This window comes from Aptenodytes patagonicus, chromosome W (assembly GCF_965638725.1).
Source record: "Aptenodytes patagonicus chromosome W, bAptPat1.pri.cur, whole genome shotgun sequence".
Classification (NCBI taxonomy): Eukaryota; Metazoa; Chordata; class Aves; order Sphenisciformes; family Spheniscidae; genus Aptenodytes; species Aptenodytes patagonicus.
In genome coordinates this window covers 3,615,348-3,643,261 of record NC_134981.1, presented here as the reverse complement: position 1 = coordinate 3,643,261, position 27,914 = coordinate 3,615,348, and the positions used below count along the sequence as shown (strand labels likewise).

General features: G+C 53.0%; 1 protein-coding gene and 1 long non-coding RNA gene across 3 annotated transcripts; both read right to left on the bottom strand.

The window, feature by feature from the left end:
• Positions 1-406: 406 nt before the first annotated feature.
• Positions 407-26,051, bottom strand: LOC143171897 (mothers against decapentaplegic homolog 7-like). 2 transcript variants are annotated; one of them, XM_076361064.1, is made up of 4 exons: positions 25,464-26,051; positions 24,765-24,818; positions 19,487-19,561; positions 407-1,091 (listed from the first exon to the last, which is right to left on the bottom strand). In XM_076361064.1, the coding sequence occupies exons 1-4, from the start codon at positions 25,972-25,974 to the stop codon at positions 553-555; spliced, it is 1,179 nt and encodes a 392-aa protein (XP_076217179.1). In that variant the 5' UTR covers positions 25,975-26,051; the 3' UTR covers positions 407-552. The 2 variants fall into 2 exon arrangements, with proteins under 2 accessions (XP_076217179.1, XP_076217180.1); XM_076361065.1 differs by having other exon boundaries at positions 19,487-19,558.
• Positions 26,052-26,168: 117 nt separating this feature from the next.
• LOC143172003 (uncharacterized) lies at positions 26,169-27,149 on the bottom strand. The gene is made up of 3 exons (XR_012997264.1): positions 27,048-27,149; positions 26,673-26,865; positions 26,169-26,219 (listed from the first exon to the last, which is right to left on the bottom strand). It is a non-coding gene; the product is annotated as an uncharacterized LOC143172003 (long non-coding RNA).
• Positions 27,150-27,914: the final 765 nt, after the last annotated feature.

Below are 27,914 nucleotides of genomic sequence, written 5' to 3'. Positions count from 1 at the left end.
AACCCAGGAACAAGAAAAATAAAATAAAAATTAAAAGGGTGGGTAAAGACCTGGTTGGGAAGGTTTTGCACCATCCTTCGGCGGCAACGTGGGGTTAGCACCGCTGGGGAAGGGGTCTCGGTGTCACCGTCACCCGGGATGGCTGGCGGCAAGGGGAAGGTGGTGCGTAAAAAATACAGGTATCTTGTTGTTTTATCCAAGAGAAGGAGCTGTAAAATATAGCAAGTGGCTTCCGAATCCATCGATCACATACGATAACCCTTTCAGAGGCGTGAAATAATTATCATATGCAATCCCTCCCCCCCCACCCCGCCCTTCTCTCGCCCTTCTGAGTTATTGGTCATTCACACTTTTAAAAAATAGATATATTTATCAAAATACCCAAGGCAAAAAAATCTTTCCATAAGCTATTTCTCAAAACGGGGGGGGGAGGGAGGGAGGGGGAACAAACAAAACAAAACAAAAACAAAAAGTTTGCATGAAAAGCAAGCACTCAGAAGGAAATAATAGCAGCAAAGTAGTATAAATGTCATGAGTCCACTCTGTCTCGAGTCATCGGTTATTAAAAATAACCTCCAACCAGCACGGGCAACTGCTGATAAACTGTCTCGTGTAGCACTGGCCCCAGCCTTTCACAAAGCTGATCTGAACAGTAAATCCGGTCCATGGTTGCTGCATGAACTCATGGTCGTTGGGTCTCTGCAAGCTGTACGCCTTCTCGTAGTCAAAAGCCTTGATGGAAAAACCTGGGAACACTTTGTGAACCAGCAACGTCCTGGAGTCGGGGTTGTCCAGTGTGGCCGACTTGATGAAGATGGGGTAACTGCTGCGGTTGTACACCCACACGCCGTCCACTTCCTTGGTGAGCTGGATGCCATAGCCGATCTTGCTGCGGACCTTCTGCACCAGTTGGCTTTTGTTGTCCGAGTTGAGCTGTCCGAGGCAGAAACCATTCCCCTGAGGTAGATCATAGAAGATATCCAGGGAGGGCTCTTGGACAGAGTACAGCCGACCCACACGCGTCTTCTCTTCCCAGTATGCCACCACGCACCAGTGTGACCGATCCCCCGGCTCCTGAAGAACTTGGGAATCTACAGAACAAGAGAAAAAAAAAAGGAAGAAAAGGAGAAGTTGAGCACCGGGGGAGTAATACGACCCAAAAGCGACGCAATGCTGGCAGGTCCTTGCCTGCCTATGTCTTCATGATGCTCCCCATGCACACATCAACGCCCATAGCACATCCACCGTTTCCAAAAGCCATGTGTTAAGGCCACTATTAAGACCATTTAAGTTGACCCAGGTTTGGGGATTCCTGTGCTGCTTCAGTGCCTAGCTCTGGTTGGAGCGATGGGCCCTAAATCACCAGGTCCACCTTCAGAAGTGGCTTGAGACCCACCAGCAGCACCTACGGCACAGCCAACCCTCACCCAAACCATCACGAGGACCACCTTCAGTGCCAACAGGAGAGACGAGATGCTCCAGCCAGCTGCATCCAGCAACACCAAGCACCCTAAAACCCCTTATTTGCACCCACCAGACGATGGATCCATTTCCATAACTATCTGCTATGCACAGACGCTGAAAAAAAATGAGGTGCTGCTAAGAAAAGCACATTGAAGGTCACCCCATAGGACCGGAGGGGACAAGGACTCGCGCCTGCTCTAGGTCATGGGGCTTTTCCCTGCCCGCAGGCAGAGCCTGGGTGATGGAGAGGATGGAGACGTCGGATGAAGGCCTGACCCGCAGGAAGTGCCGTCAGACGGCGGCAGGGTGCGGACCAGAAATCTCACGCTTGTTAACAAAAATGGCCTAAAAATACTCCACAAAACCCAGAAAGTCGTTCCCGTAGCCCTTCTTTCGACTCCCTTGCCCGTAGCTACTCTGTGCGAGCAGCGAGGATACGACGTAAGAGGAAAAAGCGGGGGGGGGGGGGGGGGGCCGAGAAATGTGAAAAAGCCCCTTTTCCTGACGGAGGATCCCTAGCAGCCTGGCGCTGCTCAGCGGGTAATTCCTTCCAGCCTCGGTAGGCATGTTAAGACCTGGGAACTATTCATCTCCGTAATTGTATTTCCAAAAAAAAAAAAAAAAAAAAATTAAAAAAAAAAAAAAAAAGAATCAAGCTGGGAATGCGAGTTAGTGAGCGCTACCGAAATAATCCCCCGCACCACGGGAGCAGCTATGGGACCGGGGATGCTGGGTGACCCAGCACCCCAAAGCTCTCCCTGCATCACCTTAGCAGCCCCCCAAGTCCCGTCTCCCCCCCCCAGCATGAGCAACGGCAGCGGCACGCTGGCTGCCCTGTTTTCTGTATTTTTTGCTATTAATAAGCCCGCTTCCCCGGCGCAGGCGTTTTTCTCCCGTCTCCGAGTTGTGCCTGCACTGCGCTTTTAAAAAAAAAAAAGGGGGGGGGGGGGGGGGGGAAGCCCAGCCACACACTTTTAATTTCCTCATTTCTATGCCAGCGAGGAAAATATTTCTCCAGTCGCTGGAGGCAGCTACTAAAAATGGGCCTGACTGCATACACCCCGAAATAGGGACCCTCGCTGCCGGGTGAAACCGGGGATGAGGGTTCTGGCGGCAGAGGGGGAGGGTGGTCCCTGGGAAAGCATCCGCTGAGGTGTGCCCCAGTTTGTCCTTCCACCTCCCCTTTTCGGTGCCCCCCAAGGCTTTGTTGCGGATAACTTTATATCCTGCTGAAACCTGGCACCGGGCGAGGGACCGAGGCGGGGTGGGCGGTTTGGGTTACCTCCCCCCTAACCCAAACGGGGTGCCCCCCACCCAAGGGTGCACCCAGAGGGGCAAGAAACACCCCCAGGATGGTGTTTCCCCCACCCGCCCGGGAGATAGAGGAATCGGGGGGGGGGGGGGGGAAGATGCTCCTGGATCCAGGGGGATGATGCTCCTGGATCCATCCCCACCTCGACCACCCATCGCCCCCCCTCCGCTGCACCCTCCCTGCCGACTGCCTGCCAGCGATGCTCAGAGCTTCTTGGGTTTTGTTTTACAGCAGTTGAGGGAATTTTGGAGCACCAGTCATTGAACCCCGCTGAAATTCCTATAGGTTTTTATTTACTTGACCATAAAAGCATCCCTTTCAGGAGGAGGCGGAGGGAAAAAAAAGACTTTTTCACCTGATATTTGTGCTTGCATTAGTGAAGACCACTTAACAAGTAGCTCATTGCCGCTTACAAAGAGTTATTTAATTGCCAGCGCATTAAAAAAAAAAAAAAAAAAACTTAAAAAAAAAAAAAAAAAGAAAACTGCCTTGGCTATGAATGAACAGACCTTTATGGAGGGCTGGAAGTTCATGAATGAATCCCACTAGGTTTTTCAATGACATGGGGTGACCAGACCTCAAGGACAAGTCTTAGGTAATCCGGGATATTTTTTTTTTTTAAGGAGCCAATGCCAGCACACAGTATAAATATGCCAGAGCCTCTTCCGTTTGCGGGATTCGGCTGTTGACTGGATGTCTAGTCAAAAAGCCATGAGAATATAAGGGTTGAGCTCGGATAAACAGGACCAGGCCTCCCTGCCAGCCGCCACCAAAGCGGCTTTTCACGGTTGTTGGGACCCCGGCGGAGCCGCCCCGCTCCCACCCGCCTCCCTGATTCTGGCATCCGCCGGGAAAAGGGGTGGGAAAAGCCGGTGCAGTCACTCGGGCGGCAGAGGCAGGAGAGGAGGTTGCAGGAGAGGAGGAAAAAATGACGCAGAGATACTTCCTACGGGGACGGAGATTTTTTCCCCGAAAGGCTTTTTTGGTGGCAAAGACCATGGGTCTGGGCAAATGAAGCACATAGGTGGATTTTGCCCCAAAACGCCCTGCCGGGTTCACCTGGACCCACCATCCAACTCCCGTCTCCGCCTGCCGCAAACCCACACAAAAACCCAGATCCCCGGAAATTCGCAGCCACATCACCCTCAGCGTGTCCTCGTGTGCGACAGCCCAGGAACAGCTGAGAAACGCACTGGGGTTCTTGTTTTGAGTTAAAAGCAACGTTTTTACGAGCTCCTCGGAGCAAACACAACCCTTTCTAAATGCCTGGAAAACTCCCAGCAAACTGGGAGCGTTCCCATATTCCAGCAAACAATGATAATGTTTAATGCTATAAACATCCGCGCTATTATTTCGTTATTAAGCATCCCTCCATTTGCTGCTATCACTGGTTTATTATTATTTTCCATGGTTTGCATTACAGCCTGCCTAGGGGCTCCGTCAGGCTCCCCCCAGCGCATTATGCAAGCTTATTGTGGAAAAAAAATATATATAAATAATAAAGCGAGTCTGCCCTCAGGAATTTAGAGAATTAGTCGTATTGATCGCTTAGAGTTGGGTCTACGGAGAACGGCCATCCGAAGCAGAGCACATTTCTGCATGAAGGGGAGACATTAAGGCAATAGTTTGATACCCCAAGTCTTTGGGGTAACGAAGTTTGGTGTGGATGGTGACGAAGACGGCGGTGCCCCAGCACAACCACATTATTCAACATCACATTCCCATCGAAAAAATGATTTTTTCCCACGTTTTTTTACACCCTCCTGAGGGGCTGCCCTTTTACCGGCGCATCCCTTCGAGAGGAAGGAGTGTCCTCCACAAAAGCATCATCCCAGCTACTTCCCAACACACCAACCAGCCTGAGAGGCTGCGAGGTTTCCCACCACTTGCCTTGACCCTCGCGAACATCAAGTCCTGCCCAAAATTGCTCAATAAAAGGCCACAGCCAGAATTTCTCTAGCTTCGGGTGTGCACGCGCTGCCTGTGGGCTCGGGGCATCATCCTGCTCCGGGGAGGGATGCTGCAGAAAATGCCACATCCATACAGAAACCCTGGAGGATGGGACACCGGAGCAATAACCCCCAAAATTTAAAAGCTGCTGAAACCAAGGAGGTCCAGATGAAGGCGGGTATGGGAGATTCACACCATGGAAACACCCGAATTTATAAAGGCCCCACGCTTGGTTCTCCCACGCTGTGGCAGGAGGACTCGCATCTCGCATCGCTTGGAAGTGGCAGAAAATTTCTGGTGCGGCTTTTCTCCTCGACACACGAACACTTTTAAGATGATGAAACCATGTCATCTGTACTTTTTCTTTCCGCGCTCTGGCAGTTTTATTAGGAGTTTGGGAAGAAAAAGTTCTTTTTTCATTCAGGAAGAACCGAAACATTTCAGCAAAACTGAATTAAAAAAAAAACCCCAAAACCCCAAACCCCATCGCAGCTCCTGGCCGGCTTTCGGATCTCAGCCTCGTCCCGGTGCCAAGTTTGTGAACGTCGAGGGGAGATGGGCTGGGGATCTTTTGTTTTGCTTTGTTTTGTTTTGACATAGCTAAAGGTTTTCCTGTAATCAACCGACCGCTAAAGAAAACAGCAAGTTTAGCACACACTGAGCTATCTCACCCGCCGGGACTACTCCCATCTGATCAAGTCAAGAGCTATCTAAGTTGTCACCGATATCTGCAATGATAACTCGTCGCTGAAAATGGGAATACAACTGCGTTCCTGATTAGGTTTTTAAATGCCTGTAATTGGATCTTTCCTCGACGATATTAGGATTAGATGCAAATTAAATTATCCAACTGTGGAAGTGTTTCAAACTACGTTTTTTTTTTTTTTAATTTTTTTTCTTTTTTAAGGAACAGCTTTGATGCAAAGCATCTTCTCATGCTCTTCCTAAACTTCTCATCGTCACACCCCCTCCTCTCCCTCATTCCTCTGTGATCCCTGGGGCTGGATTTCCCACCGAACATCAACCCTGACGCAATACTCACCGTGGCATCATCTACCCTGAACCGCTAACAAAAGTCTCCAAATTTTCATAGAATCACAGGATGGTTTGGGTTGGAAGGGACCTTTAAAGGTCATCTAGTCCAAGCCCCCCCGCCGCAGGCAGGGACATCTTCAACTACATCAGGTTGCTCAGGTTTTGTGGTACCTTCACCTGCGTCACTTGCAGAAGTGACACTGCACGCACGACCGATAACCAACACAAATGCGTAAAGCCAACAGATAAATTAATGTAGACGTCCACCAAGAAATCATAGCACCAAAAGGAGATTGGTCTTACGGACCTTTCCTAGAAGGACCAGGACTGAGACGTGAGCTCCTGGGGCAGCAAGGAGACCTGGAGGGGTGGCGAGATCCCTGCCTGGCTTCCCAGGAGGCAGCTTTCTGCCGGAAAACGAGCGATGTGGGCATCGCCGATGAGCAGATGAACCTATGGTCCTTCCTCCTTTATCCGTCAGCACAGGCGGAGGGCTTAAAAAAAATTGGCTGGACTGGTGTCAGCGCAACGCGTCGTCTGGCCGGGGCCAAGGCTGAGACCAAGCTCAGTCCGTCTCACGCCCGGTAATCTCTCTTGGCTGACCTTAAGCGGCATTTGCGAGCCCAGGGCAGAGCCGTGCCCCCCATCCCCGCCTGCTCGTCGAGATGGAAGAGATGGAGACGCAAATCCCGGAGGTTTTTATCAGTTTTTGCATGCTCTACTTGACGGTCCTCGGGGCAGCTCGGGGCGCTCCAGTTGCAGTTTTGCCCCTCGTGTTACTGGCAAGTGCTGTTTTTGCAGGATCTCAGGGAAAAAACACCCCTGAACTCTTACTCGAGAAGCGAACAGGCATTACATCAAGGTGAGGACAACACCGAGCATGACATACAACCGCACAGCTCATCAAAGCAAAGAAAAACGGGCACCAAAAAGGGAAATTTTACTTCCTTTCTAGTCTCTCGGGTAATTTACAGGCTACTTGGGCAGGGGAACAAACAAACAAAAAAAAAACCCCAAGAAAAATCCTTCAAAGCCAGATTTCCAGGTATGCTTTGCAAAAGCAAAGAAAAAAAAAAAAAATTCCAAATTAAAGGATATATCCTGCTGCAGAAAAGGGTCTTTGTGCCTTTAACGGAGTTTGTGGGCAGCCTGGAGACACCACCCATGGCAATGTTTGCCCCAACCCTTTTATATCTCCCTGCACACAAGGGCTAGACAGCTTCAGCTTCCTCACCCCCCGCCCCCCCGCTTTTGATGGCTGGGATGATTTCTGAAAGGCTAATTTAGAGGACGGTCATGTGTTAAGCTCCTGTTGTTTGCAGAGAAAATAAACCCTTACCTACTGCAGGGATGCCACCATCCGAGGTGGCCCGTGGGGTCCCTCCACCACGCCAACACAAGAGCCCCCGAAGAGCTGGGACAGTCGGTCACATCAAGACATACTTAAGGAGCCCTTAATCTGTGGATTATTGACACGATAGACCACAACATCTCTTTAGGAGCCATTACAGCCCATCGTGTCAGTAGGTACTTATGGAGTCCTTAATCCGCGGATTGACAGGCTAGACCATAAATTTGTGTCTATGTCTAATTAGGCAGCTCTTATTACTCAACATATACAGCAGTCATGCGGGCTAAAGAGCCTTGAGATTATTTCTTTAATTTATTAACAAGTTGCCCACCCAATCACTTAAATGGCTCCTTGCTCCTAGCAAACTAAGTCAACCTTGCGTGAAAATAAATGTCCACCTGAGTTTCCCCCCAAGACTTCAGTTTGCCCAAGTTTTCTAAGGGCTGGTATCCAGAAGCCGAGATGTTGCCAACAGATTTGAAACCTTGCGAGTCTGATGGGGACACAGAGGATAAAATTTGGCAGAAGCCATCAGGGGAAGGAGTCTGGGATTTCCCGGTATTTGTAACTAGGGCTTTGGTTCAGACTCACATTAGCGGTGACCTACGAGCTTGGGAGTGCTCTGCTCGGTCCCCTGCTGACCCAACCAAGAACTTCCATCACCTTCACCACGGCTGGGAAACCCTCTTGTGAAATCAGGACAAAAACGAGGTCGGGTCAGACAGTGGGTAGAGATGACTGGTCCCTGAGGACATCCCCTAAGGTTCCCACCCCAACTTGGTGGTGCCTTGAGTCAACCTTCTCCCAAGCTGGAACCCAGCCCTGACCTTTTGAGGGTTAATTCAGGGATGGGACACAAAAGCAAGAAAACAAACCGAGAAAGGGTCCCTGCAAGCATGTTGTTGCAGACCTACAAAGCCTCAAGAGCGGGCACCAGCATGGCAAATGCCAAGGCTGGCCCAGGAGGGATGTCCAAGCTTGAAAAATATAGGGTGATCAATATACATGTGTGAAGGAAGCCCAGCTCCCCGACGTCCCCTGCATCAAAGGACGGCAAAGAAAGAACCAAAGTGAAACTGCTGAGTTCATGGAGTCCACCAAACCAGAAATTTGATTCATAAACATCCTATTAGTCACCGCTACTGTCTAATGACAGTGATTAATCAATTACCACAGCTAAAAACGACTCGAGAAGAGAAGAACCTTTTTTTGTGCCCATTTTCTTTAAAAGCCAAACAAGGCTGCAGCTACAAGGCGGGGGGGGGGGGCGGGAAATACGCAGGCACACACCAAAAATGCCTGTCTGCCTGTCTCCAGCGGTTAGAGAGGAGCCAGCTGACTCCAGTTTCCTCTGTACCAGGCTTCAGGCCTCATCAGCCATGCAAATTATAGAGTACCGTGCTGTCTGAAGGCCGAATTTCGACTCAGCTCAGAGAAAAGCCTTAGAGGAAGGGTGGGGATGAAGAAGCCAGCCAAATCCATTCATAATATTTACAGTAAATGGGCCTCTTTGCTGTTGTTTAGTATACAGTCAGTCTAATTATTTTTGAAGTTTTAATTTAAAGAACCTTCTTTATCTGCCTCTCCTTCTGCACCCCTCAAAGGTGTGGGAAAACTTTTCCCTTGTTTCAAAAAAGCGGTAGGACGGGAATCCCTTCCCCAAGCTCCAACCCGCCGGTCGGGTGGGATGAAGGGATGCTTCAAGAAAGGGGACCCTTCCAGAGGGGTGCTGCCAACATCCATGGGGTTTTTAAGACCCCCGGGCCAGCCAGATAGGCACGAAGGCATGCAGGGTCCACGTGGAAAACCCCCAGAAATCCAATTTTTGCTGCATGGTCTCCGTTGCTGTTCTCCTGTGCTGGTGGGGACGTCCTGGGAGGACTTGCTGGCTCGGGAGGTGTTGCAGGATGCTCCGCAGCCCCGTGCACCCTCCGACCTCCTCCCCTGCCTTGATAGCAACCCGGAATAATCGCATTTTAATGACAATCAGCCAAGGGGGTCCTCTGGAAAACAGAGGAAGCCCAAGCCGGCGTTCATGAGATGCTGCCATGCGACCACCAAGCGACTCGGGGTTGGTACCAGCCCCAGTTCCCAGAGATGAGCAAACACCTCCGTGCTTCGTCCTCAAGCAGCGACCAAGACACACCTCTTCTCCACCCATACCCAACCCAGATCTCAACCAGAAACCTTCTGAGAAGGAGAAACCAGCACACAAAGGGCTCCTGACTTACGACAACGCAAATCAGACCCGAGGACGAGCTTGCCGAAATCTCTCTCCCGGCTTGGGTTGTGCTGGAGGCTCCCGTGACAGCAACCTGCCCACCACCTCCCCAGCCCAGGGATAAATCACCGACACGGATGCCGAAGCCACCAGAGGCCACCGGGCCACACCAGCCCCGGGGTCACAGCCCCCCTCAACGCAGCCATCGAGCTCGCTTCTACAGGATGAAGACCTTAAAACGCTTTTGCAATTAAAAATAAAGCTCCACTGTTGCAAGGTGGGGAGGTTGCCCGGTACCCGGCGATGCCCTGGGGCGAGGGGGGGGGGGGGACGGGCAAGGGATACAGCCCCCAGGAAAGCCACAGCTCTCCACTGACAACATGTAGCTATATGGGTTACACGTTAAAAACCTTGTAAAGACCTTAATAAAAACTGAAGCAGAGCAGTCTAGGATTTCCAAACGGATACCTAATACCCAGATGTGTGTTAGGGTTTTTTTTTTTCCCCCCTAACTGCATTCCACGCGCACACACGGCATCGCTGCTGCTCTCATTTCAACACCGAAAAAAAAAAAGCCTCTCCCCGCAGCACACCGACCTAGAATTCTCCCCGAAGACTGAAAACAGACGTAAATATGTGTTAAACTCCCCCCCCCCTCCCCCCCCAAAAAAAAGACCACCCCCCCAGCTCCCTTTCCCAGAGCAGCATCCCTCGCAGGGATGTAAACCCATGGAAAAAGCAGGGTTGGAACAAAAGTCCTTTTCACGCTCGTCGTGCCCCGCTCCGTAACAATTATGAAAACTGTTTAGCTGGGCTGGCATTTGGAGCATTTACTGCATTCCTGCCAATAAATTCCAGTCCCGGATCCGATGGAAAAGGCTCCCCCCCCCCCCTTTCCCCTCCTTCCCTTGCCTTCATTCCTCCTGGCTTTCTTTACAACCTAATACCCTGTCGACGCGGGGCCAGGGCCTACTTAGGGGGAAAAAAAAACACCCAGCGCCAGACTGGAGACAGCATGCAGACTGAAAAAGTTAATCATTACTTCTGTCTGCCTTCATAATCTAATCACGCCTATTCCTAAGAGCAGGCGGCGAAGCACGCTCGCGTACAGGCAGGGTCGCCGCCCAGGGACGGACGGACCGATGGACGGAGAGAGCATCAGCCCCTACCCGGGCAGGGGGCAAGCAAGGGATGGACGGACGGACGGAGGGCGTTTGGATGGAGTTCACAAGTCTGGCCACGCACACACCCCTCCCCTCGCCTCTCGCTTTACTCTGGATTAATAACGCTTAGCAATTATAGAGAATATTACATTCATTAAGTAATTAACCCTCCCGGCGCTCCGGCGGAGTTGGCACCCCCCTTTCGCAGACGGAGGCCGGCAGAGGTTTGCCCCGGGGCTATAAAACAGGGCAGGTCGGCAGCACCCGGATTAAAAAAAGAAAAACCAACAAAAAAAGCTCCCTGTGCTCATCCCACCCCGCTTTCGGTGCCAGCGGCAGAGCCATGTCCCAGGCGGGGACCACGCCACAGCCGGGGTAGCATCACCGACACCCGGCAGCATCCTCCCGTGGGGGGCAAAGCCCAGGGGATTTGGGGCATCACTGACACCCGGCAGCATCCTCCCACGGGGGGCAAAGCCCAGGGGATTTGGGGCATCACTGACACCCGGCAGCATCCTCCCACGGGGGGCAAAGCCCAGGGGATTTGGGGCATCACCGACACCCGGCAGCATCCTCCCGCGGGGGCAAAGCCCAGGGGATTTGGGGCTTGGCACCGCCGCTCGGCAAACCCAATACCATACCAGCCGCTCCAGAAAATAACCTCGGTGCAACATCTCAGGTGTGTCAAGGCTTCGTGCTCTTGACACCCGGGATACATTTTCCATGCTCGCTTGTGACAAAGAACAGGAAAACTACGGGCCTCCGCGTATGAAGATTTATGGGTTTGTTCCTTATAATGAGCTAAAAAGTCTCAGCCCGGCTTCCAAAGAAAATGAATTCATCAGTTCAAACGTGGTGATGTAACTTCAGGCTCCTAACTCCTTTTCCAAATAAAACTCCTGTTATTTGATTCCTGCTCGAAGGATGATTTTATGGAGTTATTTACTCTGTCCGCTCTGCCCAGGAAGGTGCCACTGGAGCCCAGCCGCGGGGTCACCGGCAGCCGTCCCGTGTGGGCGAGCGGCACCCCGTCTCACTGTTTAATTTCTCGACTATTTTGCTATTTTCCAAGCTCTTCCACTCAAAAACCTCACCTTGCACACCAACGTGCAAACAGACACACAACCCCTCTAGTAATTCTTTTGCATCACCTGCCGCGGAGGGAGCTCCCCCTCAGCGGCGATGCCCGGCAATTTTTAGCATCTATAAATTCAACCCATCGGTTTCCATCACCGAAAATTGACAGATCCGGAGCCAACTGCAGTGGTTGTATTGCATATATTCAACCTACATATATATATAAAACATATATATAAAATATATATATAATATATTCAACATATTTCCATAGCCTCACTTATTACGTACACATATGGGTACGTATTTGCAACAATACTCTGAAGGCTTAACAGCCTGAGCGGTTCCGAGTTACTCATTTAAAGGAGAAATCTGCTTTTCCACCTGCCCAGGTATTCAGGGAAAAGCCGGGAAAGCCCACGGGAGCCAGGACTTCACCCCAAAGATGGCTCGCCAAAACCCAGCACCCCACCGGGCACCTTACTTCATCCCCGAGGGAGGATGAGGAAGGACCGCAGAGCCGGGTATCCGCCATCGCACATGGAGGAGCATCACTGGGACCTCCTGCAACCACCCCACCGGGCATCTCACTTCACCCCCGAGGGAGGATGAGGAAGGACCACAGAGCCGGGTACCTGCCATCGCGCGTGGAGGAGCATCACCGAGAGCATCACCGGGACCTCCTGCAACCACCCCGTGGTGCTTCAGCGTTGCCGGCACAACCCAACCGGGGAGCTGAAGCTGGGAGGTTTTTTATGCAGTGAGGTTAAAAGGGTAGAGAAGGGCTGAGCCAGCTCTTACAGGGTGGTGGTTTTTTTTTTTCTTTTTTTTTTTTCCCCTTGCAAGTTAAAACCAAGATAATGACACTGGGTGGGGACCAATTTGAAGGGCTGAGCAGCCAAACCAAAATTAGTCTCCCGGCCAAGAGCTTCCTAGGCCTCACAGTTTGGGGAAGGAAGCCGAGAAAAGGCATTAAAAAAAAAAAAAAAAAAAAAGATTCCTCGGGAAGCTCGAGCGTCGCGCTCAAGCAAAGGTGACCCTGCTAGTCAAATATTTTTCGACGTAATAAAAATAAAATAAAAGTACTGGAGCAGCCTCCCTCGGAAAAGCGGGGCCCATGGAATGGTTTTTTTTTCTCCTTTTCTCTCCTTTTCTTTCTCCTCCTCCCCCGGCACTTTCTTTCCTTTCACTAATAACTATGTTTTCTTGTATTTTTTTTTCTCTTGGCTCTTTCCTCATAAAAGACTGATGTAATTTCCTGTCTTGTCCCAATGTTTCCTGTTAATTAACAGGGTGAAAGTTATCATCACGTATTTAAATGGCTACCCAGAAGAGGGGAGGGGAAAAAAACAAGGGAAAAAGAAAAAAGAAAATAAAAAAGAAAGGGGAGAGAAGGGCTGTCTGTTAGCAAACACCACGTCACATCCCCAGTAGCACAAAACCCCCTGGAAAAAGCTTTTTGGACCCGATGGCTCGAACCCATCAGCAAAGACACCCCCCCAAGGGTGGCTCCTGCGGCAGGTCCGTGCACAGGGGATGCGAGCCCCCACCCTTCCCTGGATGGGGATGGAAAATCCCTGCAATGCTTGCCCAGAAAAGCTCTCTTCTTGCATTAAAAAGTAAAATAAAATAAAGAAGAGGGGAAAGAGAAGAGGGGAAAGGAAAAAGGAAAGAGAAGAGGAAAGGAGTAAAATAAAATAAAATAAAATAAATAAATAAAAAAAAATGCAGAGAAAGAGGCAGCCTGCAACACCCGAGATGCTGCTTTTATCAAAAGAAGTTAAAGAATTACAAAAAAACCCCAAACCAAGGGGCTAATCCAAAGCCAGCGGGTGGAAATCCTGCAAGACGTCGAGCTCCTTCCCTTCCCCAACCTCAGCCCCACGCAGGATCAGGCCGCTCGCTTTTCCATGCCCTCCCGTTCCTCAACAGCAGCCGTGACGCAGCCGGTACCCCGGCGGCACCGGAGCCAAGCCGTGACGCAGCCGGTACCCCGGCGGCACCGGAGCCAAGCTGGCGGCCTCGGCACGCCGACGGGGGGTGAAAACAAAGCGATTTAGGCAAAAAGCGAGGGTGGTTAGAACAGAGACCATGCCTCAGCGGTTAATAATATCTCGGTGCTGAAAATAAACTGGAAAGGAAGCTCCTTTGTGACAGTAGGCAGGCGGCCAGGCTGCGGCGTGGGTCATTCAAGCCGGCTGGGGACAGCGGTGGGGCTGGCACCCACCCGCGCCTGGCCCCGGCCAGCACCCGCCGCCCAGCCCATCACCCTCCTAAAGCACCTGGTTAGGGCTGGGGGGGGGGGGGGCTCCATACACCCCATTTTCCCCCGTTCACCCCAAAGTGGGGCGTACCCCGTTTTAACCCAGCATCGAGGTTTACGGTCTTGGCCGCCGCGGTTAGAAATAGGCATCCCCCCCATGCCGGCGGCGGGGAAACGCATGTGGTTAATGTTACTGGTTCCTCTAGTGTAAGTGATACCCGCTGGCAGACAGCGGGGATGGAAACGATGCAGCCCGCATCCCTGCCAGCCCGGGGCTGCTCCTCTACGAGTGTTTTCGTCCCGTCGAGTTTTAAATGTCCCCAACGATCAAGTTGCCGGCGCTCATCGGGACATCTTTTGGGAGCAGAGCACCATTTGAATCCCTCCCCGGCACCCTAACTTCCAAAATTCACCTTTTTGTCCTTGCTCCTCCCTGAAAAACACCAGGTGGTGGAATAAAACTCGAGTGGTCCCCATCGTGGTCCCCACCACAAAGAACTCGCTGGTGGTGGGATCTTCTTCTCCATTTTATTGTCGACTGCTCTCAAGGCACCGTTTGGTTGGGAAAATCCAGCGGCACGTGGAAAAATGAATTTAATGGAGCTGTAGAGGGATGGATTGAAACACCCGGCATTTAATGGTGGGAACACCTCTGCCATCATTTTTTTTTTTAAAACCCATCCTAGAAGGGTATCTAGGAAAGGATCAAAAGGCTCTAGAGCACTTGAAAGTAATTATTAAATGGGTCCTATTTGCTTTGGGGGGATTTTAATTAGCCAAGAGCCAGGAGCCGGGAGGAGGATGCCTCCAGCATCCCCGCAGCAGCACGGGGGCTATCCCGGCCGTGTCCCCAGGGGGGGTCCCCGCTTGGCGAGATCCCCCTTAAAAAATACCCCCACGGGGCCGAAGGAGCCGGAGCGGGCGGCCAAGCCAAGAGCCCCGGGGTCGGTGCCAAGCGCCGGCTCCCTCCTCCCCGCCGGCCACGGTCAGATGATGTGCGAGGCGAGCCGGGAGGCTCCTAGTCTGGCAGGCAGCCTGTTTTGCTCCAGAGGCTCCAGTGCTGTCATCTTGGCGTTAACCCCTGATAACCTTGTCCCTTCCAGGACAGGACGGTGTTTTTAAGGTAAGCGGGGCAGGGGGGGGCAGTCGTGTCTCCAACGACGCTGGGAAGGAAAGGGTGCAATGCCCTGCGGTGCTCAAAGCAAATAAAAAAAATATTAAAAGGACGTATGCTCAAAAATAAACCAAGAATAAGTGACTTAAAAAAAGAAATTCCCAAGCAATTGTTTATCCCTGGGACAAATATACAATCCTAGTTCCACAGGAAGATGTCTCAATTTCAGATTATAATAGGATGCCAATTTGTAAATAAAGGCATTTCACAGGAGGTTATAAACTCTGTACGAGAGGGAGGTGGAAGGAGGGGGGAATGGGAAAACACAGGCAGGACTCTGCCGGAGAAACCGCGCGGGATCCTGTTTACATTGGGGGGGGGAGAGCGATGGGGAGCCGCTTCGAGGGGCGAATAGCTCCGGATTTGAACAAGGTGCTTCTTCCCTGGCAAGCAGATACCAGCGGGGATCAGAGGCATAGTGAAACATTCCCGGCCTGCCCGCGATTTCGGAATGAAATGTCACTCAGCCAAGCGGTCCCTTAAACCAGACGAGGTCCCACCGCTGGAAGAGCCAGGGCAGGGAGCGACGCTGATGCTTCTGCAGCCTCCGGAGGTCTTTTTGCATCTTTTCGGTGCAGAGGAGGCAGGAGGGAGAAACTGAGGCTGCGTTTGCTCCAGAAGAGCCTTACGGGTCTCCCAGCCTCAAGCCTTGCAGAGCCTTGGTCCAGCACCCACCAAGCACCATCACTCAACATCCACTGGCTCCAGGAGACGCTGGGGTGGTTCCAGAGTCAGGGCAAGTCAACAGGATTGGGCTGAAATCTGGGTAAACTCTCGGGTTCGGTGTTTTATGAATAACCTCTATAAATAAAAAAACAGTGGAGGTGTCGAGGACACAGGCCAGCTCATCTCGCTTTCCTTCCGTGATGGGTTTCTTGGAGAGCTTCGCTTTGCCAGCAGATCCAGCACCATTCATCTGTCCTGCAAGAGAGCCACCTTCTCGCCCACCATGGGCACCACAACCTTCCATCAGCCAAGAGCCACAAGCCCCATGCCACACATGGGCGAAGAGGGAGATGTCCAGGGCTGGGTGGAAAGCATCCCATGGAGACCCAGCACCAACACCATCAAGCACCATCAGCTCACTTCTACCCTCGGAGCAGAGCCCCTCCATGGGTCGTACGGGAATTCAGCTCCCACCGATCAGATGCCACCGGACCACGGGCCGGCCACCTCCAGGCTCTCCAAGCATGGCTTTGCTTGTTTGAAAGAAGAGTCATCACCAAACACATCTGCTGGGAACGATTCAGCTCAAAAGATAGGAAAAACACCCTCTGCCTCCTGTTTACGGAATTTTTTTTATCTCCAATGGGATATTTTTGCTTTCTTCTTTAACCATATCGAGGATACGAAGGATCTGGACTGGTAATACCTGAGCACAACTATCTCAGTGGGAGACACCATGAGCGAGGACTCCTGACCTACCCACAGAGTGACCACTAAAAAATAAAGATGTAAGAAAATAAATAAAGGCAAGAATATGGAAGCGGGAGCCAGCACCTCGGGGGAGCGAGGGGTGCATCAGCTGGAGAAGGGGATGGCTGGGGAAGAGACAGCAGAGGTGGGATGAGAAGAGGACACCAGCACGGCGTGAAGGACTACCCAATATTGCATTCCTGGGCCAGGAAGGAGAACAGAAAGCAGAGGGAGGGAAAGAGCGGCTCAGATCGGTTATCGCAAGGGGGAAACACTCCCCATACATCCCCCCGGCCGCGCCGCTCCCCCTCCCACATCCTCCAGCGCCTCTGGTATCCATCAATGAAACTGCCTTCAGCCTCCAGAAGGAGACTGCGACCCCAGCGGTGGCCAGACCTGAGACTCCTCATCATCAAAGGATCCTCATGGAGAGCTGCAAGGGCGCTCACTTCCATGCCCTTTTTAATGCTCCTCTTGCCACCATCCTCTCAACCCCCCCCCCATGCGGTTTCCCTGTCAGAGCAGCTGTGAACCCCAGGTTGGCCCCATTCCCAAATTCTCAGCGCCGAGAGCGATCTGCCTCACTAAATCCTGCCCTTCCAGCTTTCGGACGTCAGGGCAGGTCTACTGACTTTGAACACCGCTACTACACCAGCATCCACTGCCCATCACTGGCGGCCAAAGCCTATAGGAACCCACCACCACCATCCACCCGTGATGTCTTCTTCCTCAGCCTCCTGCTCCAGCTTCCAAGTCTACCAAAATTAGGGGTTTTTTGCTTTTCCTAAGGCTGTCCTTTCATCAAGGAACCGCAAATCCAGCATCTAACAGCCCTGGTCTGGAGGGGATGAGGGATGCTGGGTTCTCCACCCAGCATCACCGATCCCCGCCTGCCCAAACTTAGGTAAGACCAAGCCGAAGCGCTCCCCGTGCGCCCTGCCAATAACTCATTAAAGTCCTCTTCAAATACACCCTTCTGCTAACTAAAATATGCAGGGGGGGTAGAAAAAAGGAGAAAGTGAGCTTTGGAGGATTGCTGCAAAGTGCGTTTATTTTCCTTTCTCGACTGGGTCTCTCCAGTTGGGAATTTTCAGCGCTGCACTTCTGCACGCGGAAGGGAGATGCCAGTAAATCAGAGCAAATTCAAAACAAATGCTCTTTCATGTGGAGGCATTCGGCTTTGTTTCAGGGCTTGGGTAGCTAACCGTATCCCTTCATGAGTCAACTCTCCTATCAGCTCCTCATTAAACTAAATGGCTACAATTACATTTGGGGAGGAAAAAAGAGCGGTTAATGATCGTAAAAGGTTCTGTTTCCAGGCTTTGGAGGGGGGAAACCTTTGATAAGGAAGACAAAAAAAAAAAAATCCAATCCAATGAAATAATAAAAATATAATAAAATAAGTTTAAAAAAATGCATTTTCAGGAGGAAACGTGCTTTCTTTTGGGGAGGAGGCTCTATTAAGGAGCTGGGGCTCCCCTTCCAGCGGCCCTTCGGGAGGCACCGGGAACGAGCCGTGTTATTTCCTGCAGCCCAAGCCCCCACCTCCCGCCTTCCCTTCGGGAGCAGAGCAGCCAGACGAGATGTTATCAATAGGCTGAACCTTACAGAAAGCCCCCTTTTAAAAGCGAGTACTTCCTCTGCTTATTTCATGTGGTATCCTGTGGAACTGAACTCTCTCCTCCCCTCCGCAACGGGTGTATTTCAGGAGGAAAAAGGAAAAAAAAAAAAAAGATCTAACAACATCCTTATTGTGTTGTTTTGCTTCTTGTCTTTTTTCTTTTAACAGTCTCTTTTTTTCCTTCCCTAAAGCTATAGGCTCCAATAGCAAAAAAATAAAGACAAACCCAACAGTCTTCTGCATTTAAAAAAAAAAAAAAAGGCAGCGACAAGTTTCTCTGTTCCCTCTCCCCCTCCGTTTGATTAATTCTCATTAGGGCCTTTGAACAAACAATATGCTCCCCTCTCAAATAACAGACAGGGTATATATTACACCCAAAGAAAAACAAACAAGGCTCACTTAAAGACATCCACACCGAACGCAATTCCTGGAGAGAGGCAGGGGCAGATGCATGCGCGCGTGCGGCCACCGCCGACCTATTTCTGAAATTCCAGTTCCAGGGCGATGAATAAATCATAAATCACGGAGACATCCCCACAAAGGAAAGCACCTTCAAACATCAGCGAGTACATGCAGGTACATGGTTTCAGACACTCGAATCCTGGTAGAGACAGAGCCCAGCCACAGAGTTGGCTGGTCCGGGGTGGGAGATGAGGTGCTGGAGACGTCACACCTTGGAGAAGGTGTTGGGAGTTGGACTAGATGACCTTTAAAGGTCCCTTCCAACCCAAACCATTCTAGGATTCTATGAAAAGCCCAGGAGGGGTGGGGAAAACACCTTCTGAACCCCCATCCCATAACGGCACCTGGAGGCTGAAGGAGATGGCAAATGGGAAAACGAGGGGAAATCGTAGAATATCTCAGGTTGGAAGGGACTCGTAAGGATCATTGAGTCCAACTCCTTCTGCAACGTCTTCTGCAAAAAACGGGGTCACCTTTCCTCCCTGGGCACCACGAGCCTCACGCCTGAGATGTGGCATGCTGGTTTCCCTACCAGGAGCAAAGCTCAAGCACAGCTCTCATCCCAGAGACAAGAGGTGCCACCACCAAGTCAAGGAGAGCTTGACGCCAAATCCTTCTGCAAGGCACAACCGCACCAGCTCCGATAATCCATGCATCCGAACGAACGGGTGGCCAACATCACTTCACCTTCCCCAACACGCCTCTTCCTGCCTCGCTCCAAAAATTAATGGAGCGTAAGGCTGGAATTCAAAGGAAATACGGGCTTTCGGGAATGGAGAACCTCGCCTGGGATTTCAACACATTCTCTGCATGAGAGGTACGCGGCGGCTACTGAAACGAAACCTAATTCCCCCTTCGAGCACGCCTTTCTTAATGACTCGCAGCCCCAAAACTCCCCAGCATCACTTCGCCTTCCGTCAGGACCCTCGGTCAACGCAACCCACGGTCAAAATCAAGGGCAACAAGAGATGTCTTACCTGAAAGCCCCCCAGGGGCTAGACAATTAGTTCCCCCTGTTTCAGTGGAGGAAGGCACAGAGTCTGGACAATCTGCTGGAGCGGAGGAAAAGAAAAAAAAAAAAAAAAAATCAGCATATAGGCGGTTTTTCGCAGGCTCCCAGCATCGCCGCGAGCAGAACACACATTCCAAAGGGTTTAGCAGGAAGCGATTACTAATTGTCCGCGCAGAGACGGTAGTTCATCAAGAAGCATCCACCCTAACTCGTCGCCTCAATCAAGGCTGCGCGCTGCGCTTCATCACCAGCCAACGCTGATTATAGACCGGCAAAAATTACAGACTGGCTGCCACCTCTCTGGCCAAGTCACCGGATAATGAGATCAAGGTTGTCGTCGTTCTGATGTAAGCGAGCTCCCAAAAATGCTTAAATCGTGGCTTTATGCACCCAATTTAGTCAACGCCTGTAACTCACCGAAATGGGAACCGAAAGGGAAATGTCTCATCGCCACCCTTTTGCGGCAAACGGTCTATCTTTGTGTTCCCCCGCTCGATTTTTGTCACCGCCAGCTGCTGGTGGATCTTACACCCCGCTGTCACCTCCTGGGACAGACGGGCATACCCCTCCATGCACCACCGAAGGGCAAGGGCAGGGTAAGATCGGTCGCCCCGTTAGAGGTTTCTCCTGATGCATGGAGGCATTCGAGCTCAGGGTTTGGACCGTTCCATCCCATGCCTGCTCCTCCAGGTGACAACAGCCGGGAACCAACACCGACGCCCTGGTCCTACAGGCAAACTCCAGGTTTTCGGTCACTACCACGGGGGAGACAAGCTCAAGGACGCTCCATGCCCGAGAAGATCCATGAAGTTCACGCAACCTTCTGGCCCTCAGCAGGTTCTCGGGGACTTTGGGTTTCATCAAATTTGGGCTCCCTAATGACATCGTTTTGCTCACGGCTGTATCTCCAAGCAAGGCCCACCACCAGGAGAGCCGAGATAACTTTCTCCCTACTGATAAAAGTAGTTTTTCCAGATTTCATCCCTGAAATCCCAGTGAAAAAGAAATTCCTGTCTGCATAACCTCATTTTATCAGAGTAAAGTAGAAGCCCTAACAGGAATATACAGTTTAACAGGATATACTTAATCAAACCAAAAACAATAGGGGAGACAGGAAATGGACTTACTTGTGAAATACTGTATACGATACACTCTCTAAATGCCTTGTCCTGCTTTCTATGCTTTAAAGAAACACGCTTTTTCTTTTTTTAACCCTTTCTAATCCAGATAGAAGATTCCCCATGCCCTTTTCCCTGAGACGGCTTCAACTCCTTGGGCTACAGATGTTTTCTGAACGCAGGCTGGACCACCCTCCCCCACGCTGGGCTCCATCTGCCCCCAGTTACAGCTCCCTGATGGGATAAAGGACATAATTTGCCCTTTCCACGTTGTCTTACTCTAGGTATCGTATGTGACAAGGTCCTCCGTTAGCACACTGGACAGGATGGCAGGAGAGAATCCTATCCCAACCTAAAATGCATAACCCTAGCAATGGGGTGATGCTGGCGTTACGGCAGCGCTGCTCTGGTTTGACTCCGAATCTACGTGCCATTTGGCATTTCTGCACTGAGGCTGAAAACAAGGACAGATTCAGAGCCTCCCTCAACAGCTGGACCACTCCCTGATCCACACTATCCATCAAAGGAAAGCCCAAGTGGGCTTTCAAGACCTCTTTACAGCTGTCAGCTCTCTTCCCGTGTCCCATCATCCAACAGCCAGTTCCCTTCATCCATTAATTACCTTCTGAAGTCTCTTTAGAGGACTCAGAGCTGATGCACCTTGACTCAAGACCAAGCATGATGGTCAGGTGTGGGATAAGCCCAAAAGCGGGACCCTCCTGGGCTCTCTGCTCTACACGTGGCTGTTTTCATCCTTGCACTCTTCCCATCTCCCACAGATCTGCCTAGGGCTCTCGCTAGTAGGGGGTACTCAGGCTTGTTTTATTTTCAGCATCAGAGGGGTCGTAGGATCAGAGGTGCGATCAAGCCAACTGAAGGTGAACCTCCTCCCAAAACTGCCTTCCCACAATATAAAACCATCGTGGAGACATACAATTATTCCTGGTGGCCACCAGCCCAGCCTTGCAAGGCGCTGAATAGTTCCTGGAAGCTGCCAAACCTCCCGCTCCCCTGCAAGTCGATGCCACAGGAGGGCATTTGGCTCTGCAGCGATATCTCAGTGGGTTTCCTGCACTCTCATACTCCAGCCCCACCACGAGCAGCCACCCAGTAGCACGATGGACACAGCCACTTGCAGTCCCTTGTCCCACTTAATGATGGGTCAAAACATCTGCCTGAATGATTTGGGGGCACCACTATCCATCTTGCTTCCAACACAGCCGCAAGTGGCAGCTCCTGCAGGGATATCGGGGATGCTGAGCTCCCACATGCCTCCAGGACTGCAGGGTGAGTCCGGCCCCGCGCTAGCCACCGTCACCCATCCCTGCAACCGTCCCATGTAAGGAAGAGGGAAAGTCCTCTCCTGGATGAACGAGCAAGCCAGCCTGGACTTACAGCCTTCCTGCAGGTAACCCGGCTGTCAAGGGCAGATCTTTCCGCTCTACGGCGAGTGCACAAATACCAGATCTATTCTATCAACACAGTGTCTGATGTGGCATTTCCCTGGCTGCAGCAGACCCCCAGCTCCCCGTCCATCCCTGCTTTCCCCCAGCCAGCAACACAGCCTGTCTCAGCCTCCATCACCTCCAAAAAAAAAAATGCAATCCCCATCATAATGGTTTTAAACAAAAAGAGGGGAGATTCAGACTAGACAGAAGGAAGAAATGTTTTACGCTGAGGGTGGTGAAGCACTGGCCCAGGTTGCCCAGAGAGGGGGTGGATGCCCCATCCCTGGAAACATTCCAGGTCAGGTTGGACGGGGCTCTGAGCGACCTGATCTAGTTGAAGATGTCCCTGCCCACGGCAGGGGGGTGGGACTAGATGGCCTTTAGAGGTCCCTTCCGACCCAAACCATTCTGTGATTCTATGATCACGGGCACTGTCTGTCTGTCCATATGAAGCACTTACAAGACGCAGCCCTAAATACTTAAGTATTTTTATTACCACTATCACGCTTGATGGAAAAGCAGAAGTTTCGGCTGGATGCACGTTCCCAGCTCCACTGGCAGATGCAGTTGCCATCCAGTTGCCCAAGTCTAAACTGGAGGGACCGTTCCCACCCAAGGTCCCAGGGGAGAAGATGGCTCATGTGCATCAGCCAGGTAAAAGGCTTCACACCCTCCCATCGTCATCTACTGTCCCTCTTCCATCTAGCCAGCCCATGGCCAGCAATCCTCAACATACGGCTGGGAAAATGCCGCAGGAGATGGCACCGATGCTGGGACGGGAAACCCTCGGTCCCTCCGCAGAGGAAACGCCGAGAAACCCTGAGCTTGCAAAACCCACCTGCAACAACAGACTTCCAGGCTCCGCTTGTGCCTGTCACGGCCCCGTTAGTCAGAGTTCAGCTGCCAAATGGATTTTTCTTTTAAAAAGGAAAAAAAAGGAGGACTTTTTGGTGAGTAACCCAGTTGTTTCTGCGTTTCCGATGGGCAGCGTTAATCACTTCCTATTGGCCGATAGGAATAACTTTTCCTTTCGAAATGGCACATTCATGTTCTGCGGCTTTTCTGTTTACACACATTTTGCTACCTTATGTCAACACTTGCTAATGAATAAATATATCACTCGGCTAACTGAAAATGAGGTCCTGGCAGAGGCAGATTGGATGTTTAAACCCTGCTAATAGATTTATCCCAACATCTTTACAGGAAACTGAAGGCAAGCTTTAACCCTTCTCTCCTGCAGCTCCGAACCCCTTTGCATCCCACGCCAGGATCATCGTTGGGTAGAAACAAAGGCAATAAAGGCAGAAATACAAGCTTTTGGGGGAGCATTGCCCCGCAGGGACGCAGTCGAAACGATGCCAATCTCACCCAAACCCGCAAAACTTTGCGACCCAGCAGACCCTCAGAGTCTATTATGGAACCACCCTTCCGCATCCCAGCACGTGCTCGGGATGTTGAGCCTACTCCCGATATCCCTCTTTCATTCATAAGCCTTTATCTCCTGTTTTTTCACGCGGAGGCAAAATATTTCATGCTTTGCAACCCGATTGTTTGTTAAACAGCTTTGCTTATTTCCACAAGGCATAAAAAGAGTTATTAGTGTTTCTTAGAGGGGAAAAACAACAGTCCAGCCTGCGAGGGAGCAGTGGGCAGGATGGGACCCCACAACGGTACCCTGTGTCCAAAGCAACCTCAAGTTTGGGGTTTCTTCTAGTCCTGAGAATCTGAAGAGCAGCGATTTTATAGGAACTGCTCTTGTGGCAAAAAAAAACCCTGAAATGACCTGGTATTGGTCTTCAGAAATATATCTATCTTTGCCTCCCTGCACCGCCATGCCCCTCCTGCCTGCTGTGACCGAGGGGCACGACCACAGAGACCACCGTGCTCCAGCCAACACTCCAGATCCACTAATCCTTGGGGAGCCAGGAGCTGCCCCTCCCCGAGCTCCCCCCTCCGTTTCCGATTCTCCCCACCTCTCCTCCTTCTTCCAGCCCGATTTATCTCACACCCGGCGAGCGCGCTGCCAACCAAGAGTTTATGCAGACAACCGCAAAAGAGCTGGTGCCAGCCTCAAATGGGCTTCTCCCCTGGCACCCTGACATTCAATTACAAGCAACAGGCATGCAGAGCGGTGCTAAAAAAACAAAATAAAAATGGAAAACAAGTAACTTTTCCACCCCCTTTCCTAATTTTTCCAACCTGACAAGGTGGGATTAGGCTCCCTTAAAACACGGAAAGATTCCTAGCAACCCCGTTTGTCGAGTCTCATTGGGATTCCCAGCCATGGCGGAGATGCCAGCCCGAGCTGTGCTGGATCCCAACCTAAATCCCTACAAATTCACCCAGGGGCGCAGGAGCAGGCAGCACCGCTGCCGTTTACAACTGGAGCCCACGGTTCTCCTGGCTTCCCAAGTGACCTGAGCGGCAAAGGCCTGTGCTGCATTGCAATCCCTCCTAAAGTTTCCTGCCAGAGTTTTAAAATCCTATTTTGTGCAGAGGGTGTCTTAGATTAAATTCTATATGTTAATTCTTCCAGGGGTATCAGAAGGTACAGAAGCACGCAAGCAGCCCAAAAGCAAAATGCATCGCGGCGCGACAAAGGCAGGAGACATTTCCCCTGAGAAAGGGGCTGTTTTCCCTTTTTTATCTGCAGTCTGCATTGAAAAAGTCCACTTACCAGTTGGTTTGAGAAAATCCATTGGATATCTGGAGTAGGGTGGAGGGGGAGACTCTGGAATTAGAAAAGTACAGAGAAAATAAAGGCAGAGCCATGAGAAAGGAAAAAAAAAAAAAAAAAGAGAAAGAAAAAAGATAGGAACTTATGATAACAGTGGCATTCTTTTAGCAAAACTGTTTGTCTTAGCTCTGGGGGTTGGAGGCAGGGCAGCGAGGCGGTGATTGCCTTGATATTTAGCTGTCAGATAAACAAAAGGGGCCGTCTGGCGCCAGTCTCCCTGCTATCTGCCGCTCGGGCTGTCTGATCGGGGCCTCCTTGGCTCGGCGGAGCCGCGGCAGCGCCGGGGCCGGCCGGCCGCGCCAGGCGGCCCCTAATCCCCCGGCACCGCGCGGGGACGGCGGGGAGGCAGCGCCGCCCGCCGCGCCGGGGCCCCCCGGGGGGGGGGGTGGGGGGGTGGGGGTGGTGGTGGCGGTGGGGAGGTGTCTCACCCCCTCCCCCAAATAAAAAAATAAAAAATAAAAAAAAAAATACATACATATAAAAGAAACACGGCACTGCAAAGTTTTTGTTGTTGCGGGGTTTTGGGTTCCCCCCCCCCCCGAAAAAAAAGTTCGGTGGGCAGGGAGCCGAGCGGGGCTGCATCCCCTCCACCCCTGTCCCCATCCCCGTCGCCCCCCCCCCCCCCCCCCCGCCGCCTACCTAGCTCGCAGAGCCGGCTGAGGTGGTGCGGGTTGCAGCAGACGAGCTCGGGGTGAGCCTTGCCGTAGGATTCACAGCAACATAACCGCTTCACTTCGGAACAGTGGCGGAGGTCGGGCCAGCGGAACACCTTGCAGAGCAGCACCGGCAGCGGGTACCAGTGCTGGCCCAACCGTGAGTCGGCCTTGGCGGGCAGCAGCAGGCAGGGGGTCCGCGCCCCGCCGCGGGACTCCACGGCGTGCAGCAACCCCTCCAGCTGCCGCTCCTTCAACCGCTTCAGCACGGCGTGGGTCAGCGCCTTCAGTTCCGCCTCCGCGCCCGCGGACGCCCGGCCGCCGCGGCCCGCCTTGCCCGGGCAGCACCCGCGCCCCCCGCCGCAGACATGCGCCCGGGCCTCGGCCGCCGCCGCCGCGCCGGGTTCGCCCGCCGCCGCCTCCTCCTCCTCCTCGCCGCCGGGCGCACGGCTCCGCCAAAGCCGCCGAACGAGCACCGAGCGTTTGGTCCTGAACATGCGGGACGAGAGGAGGGGCCCCCGGCTACAAAACGGGCATGTCGTCCGCCGCGCATGAAGGGGCCGGGAGCCGAGACGCGGCGGCGGCGGCGGGCAGCGGCAGGCGGCGGGCGGCGGGGGGAAGGCGGCGGCGGCGGCGGCGGCGGCGGGGCCGAGGCGGGCTGTGGCATGCGCCAGTCTCCGCGCTGGGGCCGCGGGTCCCGCCGCCTCCCGCGGGGGGCTGCGCCGGCCCGCGCCTCTGCCCGCTGCGAAAAACAAAAAAATAAATAAAAATAAAAAAATTAAAGGGGGAGGGAAAAAAAAAAGGGGGGGGGGAGGGAAGGGGGGAGCCGCTGCTCGCTCTGGCTTTGCCCAAAAAAGAAAAGAAAAATAAAAAGCCCGTCTACAGTCTGCGGCGCATCGCGCTGGGGGAGGCGGGCTGAGCCTGCCGGCGCCGCGCCGCCCTGCGCGGCTGCGGAGCGCGGCTGGAGCCGCGGGGGATCCTCGGCCTCCCGGGGGCCGCAGCTCCCATCAACCCGCCAGCGCTGGGGAGGGGGGGTGTGGGGGCTGGGGGGGGGTGGGGGGGGGGAGCGGAGGGGGGGAGAGACGGGATTGATGCGACGCAGGGCAGAATCGAAAGAGAAAAAGAAAAAAGCAAGCCAAAACGATGTCTATTAAAAAAAAAAAAAATAAAAATTTTAAAAAACCAAAACACCAACCCTAAGATTTGGACGTCGGAATCGGTTTAAGCATCTGTCACGAAAGAGAAGAACAAGCGCATCCAGAGTGTTGTATCCCTTTTTAAAGCCCAGGTCGTCCTGATGCGGGGTTTGGGTTTGTTTTTTTTTTTTCCTCCTTCTTCCCAAAGGTTTTAATCCACACACACACACACACGGAGTCTTGATCCGGCTGCTACGAAAAGAAAGAAAGAAAAAAAAAAAAAAGAAGAAAGTGGGGCCGTGTCCCCTCCTTCCCCAGGAGCGTGCTGCCGGCGGGGGAAGAGCCGTGCTGCCCGCCCCCCGCTCCGCGCCCCTCCGCGCCGGGGCCGCTGTCAGCCGCCGCCTCTCCCGCCGCAGCTCCCCGGCGGTGCTTACATGGGTGCGGGGGCAGCCCGCCGGCGACCCTCTCCGTGCTGCCGGCGCGTCTGGCTCGGTGGGGTTTTGAGGTTTTTTTTTTTTTCCCCCCCTCCTCTCTCCTCCTTCCTGCCTTCCTTCCCCTCCTCCTCCTCCTCCTCCTCCTCCTCCTCCTCCTCCTTTCTTGGGGTTTTTGGTTGGGGTTGGGTTTTTTGGGTTTTTTTTTTTTCCGCTTTTTTTTTTTCTTCCCTCCGCTCGGTGCGATGAGGCTCCCTCCCCGCACCGGCGCCTCCGTCTTTCCCTTGCTGCGGGGGAGCCCAGGCGGCGGAGCCGGGCGCGGCGGGAGCGGAGCCGGCGGCGGCGCGGTGCCTGCGCGCTCGGCCGCGCCCGCCCCCCCCCTCCGCCCCCCCCTCCCGCCGCGCTCCCTCCCCTCCCTCCGCTCCCCCCCCCCCCCCCCCCCCCGGCGGCGGCTCGCAGTGCGCAGCGGCGCGGCCCCGGCCCGGCCCGGCCCGGCCCCGGCCCCGTCACGTGGGCGTCTAGACACCGTGTCGCTCCGGGAAAAAAAAAATAAATAAATATATATATATATTATATTTATCTCAAACCGCCTTGCGCAAGCGGCGGCTCGGGTTGCTGAAAGGTTGTGGGTCCTTCCCTCCCCCACCCCCCCCCACCCCCCCCCACCCCGGGGGGATGCGCCGGTAGCGCCCGGGGGTGCTGTCGTCCCGTCGTCGTCGCCCGTCCCCGTCCCCCCCCCCCCCCCCCCCCACTCCACCCCTGCCCCGGGAAACGGGGGGGGGGGGGGGGTCCCCGCCGGGAGTGCTGCGCGGGTGCGGAGCGGCTGGTGTGTCCCCGTCCCTGCCCCAGCACCTCGGCGCCCAGCGGGGG

What these genes read in the sequence shown, in the direction of transcription:
- LOC143171897 (XM_076361064.1), bottom strand. Translation starts at nt 25,974, where the DNA reads ATGTTCAGGACCAAACGCTCGGTGCTCGTTCGGCGGCTTTGGCGGAGC. An exon ending in GGATTTTCTCAAACCAACTG is followed by an intron (nt 19,562 to 24,764) that starts GTAAGTGGACTT and finishes CCTCCGCTCCAG; the next exon opens with CAGATTGTCCAGACTCTGTG. An exon ending in AGCCCCTGGGGGGCTTTCAG is followed by an intron (nt 1,092 to 19,486) that starts GTAAGACATCTC and finishes CTTGTTCTGTAG; the next exon opens with ATTCCCAAGTTCTTCAGGAG.